Here is a 989-nt window from a genome sequence, read left to right on the forward strand (position 1 = left end):
ACCTGAACCTGGCCGAGCACTGCATGCGGCACTTCAAAGGGACAGTGGAGAAGCTGTGCAGCGTGGAGCAGGTGGGTCTGTGGGCAGAGCCTGTCTTGGGGCAGAGTCTGGCTCATGGACTCAGCCCGGAGAAAGGGGTCTCAGAGCCTCAGGCTCGCTGGAGCCAGGGCCAGCCCCCCCATGTAGCACTGCGGGTGCAGAAGGGGGACGTGGGGCTCGGGTTACTCCCTGGGGACCCGTTGCTCACCCCAGGGGGAGCTGACCCCGGGGAGGAGGGGGCCCTGGCACAGGGGGTAGGCGACCTGTGGGTCGTGGGGCCATTGCGTCTCCCATCCTGCTGCGGGGCAGGAGGAAGCGGAGCAGCCTGACCTGGGCCTTGTGTGTGCGCCCCCCTCCCCCCCAGGACCTGGCCATGGGGACGGACGTGGACGGGAAGGTGATCAGGGACCCGATGAAGATCATCCTGCCCGTCCTGCTGGACCCCAGCGTGCAGGCCTACGACAAGATCCGCATCATCCTGCTCTACATCCTCCTGAAGAACGGTAACGCCACAGGCCTGCAGCCCATTGCCCAGGCCAGGGTGCCCTCATGTGGCTCCTCTGGCTGCCCAGTTGCCTGGCCAGGGGGCGCTGTGGAGTTGCCAGGCCTCCCCCTCTGCACTAAGCAGCAGTAAATGGTTTGGGGGGTTGCCGTCCCTCCAGCTCAAGGCCTCGCAGCCTTAAGGACCCAGGCCTCGGCTCCGACACTGTACCTGACTGGCTGCAGATGGGGGAGCCCAGATCGGGGGAGGGGGACTCCCTCTGCACTGCCAGGGGGCGCTAGAGAGACCCCTGCCCCCAGCGCCCGAGAGAACCTCTGGAGGGAGGGAAGAGCATCAAGAACCTAAATTCAGTCATTAACTGCGTGGGGTCTAGTGGGTTAGAGGGGGGCTGGGAGCCAGGACTCCTGGGTTCTACCCCCAGCTCTGGGAGGGGTGGGAAGAGCAGGAT

At 65.6% G+C, this 989-nt stretch overlaps 1 protein-coding gene across 1 annotated transcript; it reads left to right on the forward strand.

Moving 5' to 3' along the window:
* The first annotated feature begins 7 nt into the window (after positions 1 to 7).
* Positions 8 to 904, forward strand: LOC135980744 (syntaxin-binding protein 2-like). Its single transcript, XM_065580643.1, has 2 exons — positions 8 to 71; positions 404 to 904. The coding sequence occupies exons 1-2, from the start codon at positions 24 to 26 to the stop codon at positions 671 to 673; spliced, it is 318 nt and encodes a 105-aa protein (XP_065436715.1). The 5' UTR covers positions 8 to 23; the 3' UTR covers positions 674 to 904.
* The last annotated feature ends 85 nt before the right edge of the window (positions 905 to 989 follow it).

Source organism: Chrysemys picta, unplaced genomic scaffold (genome assembly GCF_011386835.1).
Source record: "Chrysemys picta bellii isolate R12L10 unplaced genomic scaffold, ASM1138683v2 scaf9721, whole genome shotgun sequence".
In the NCBI taxonomy this organism is placed as follows: domain Eukaryota; kingdom Metazoa; phylum Chordata; order Testudines; family Emydidae; genus Chrysemys; species Chrysemys picta.

Excerpts from the sequence above, each read along its gene's own strand:
- LOC135980744 (XM_065580643.1), top strand. The coding sequence starts at position 24 with ATGCGGCACTTCAAAGGGACAGTGGAGAAGCTGTGCAGCGTGGAGCAG. Across the intron at positions 72-403 it reads AGCTGTGCAGCGTGGAGCAG|GACCTGGCCATGGGGACGGA; the intron begins GTGGGTCTGTGG and ends CCTCCCCCCCAG.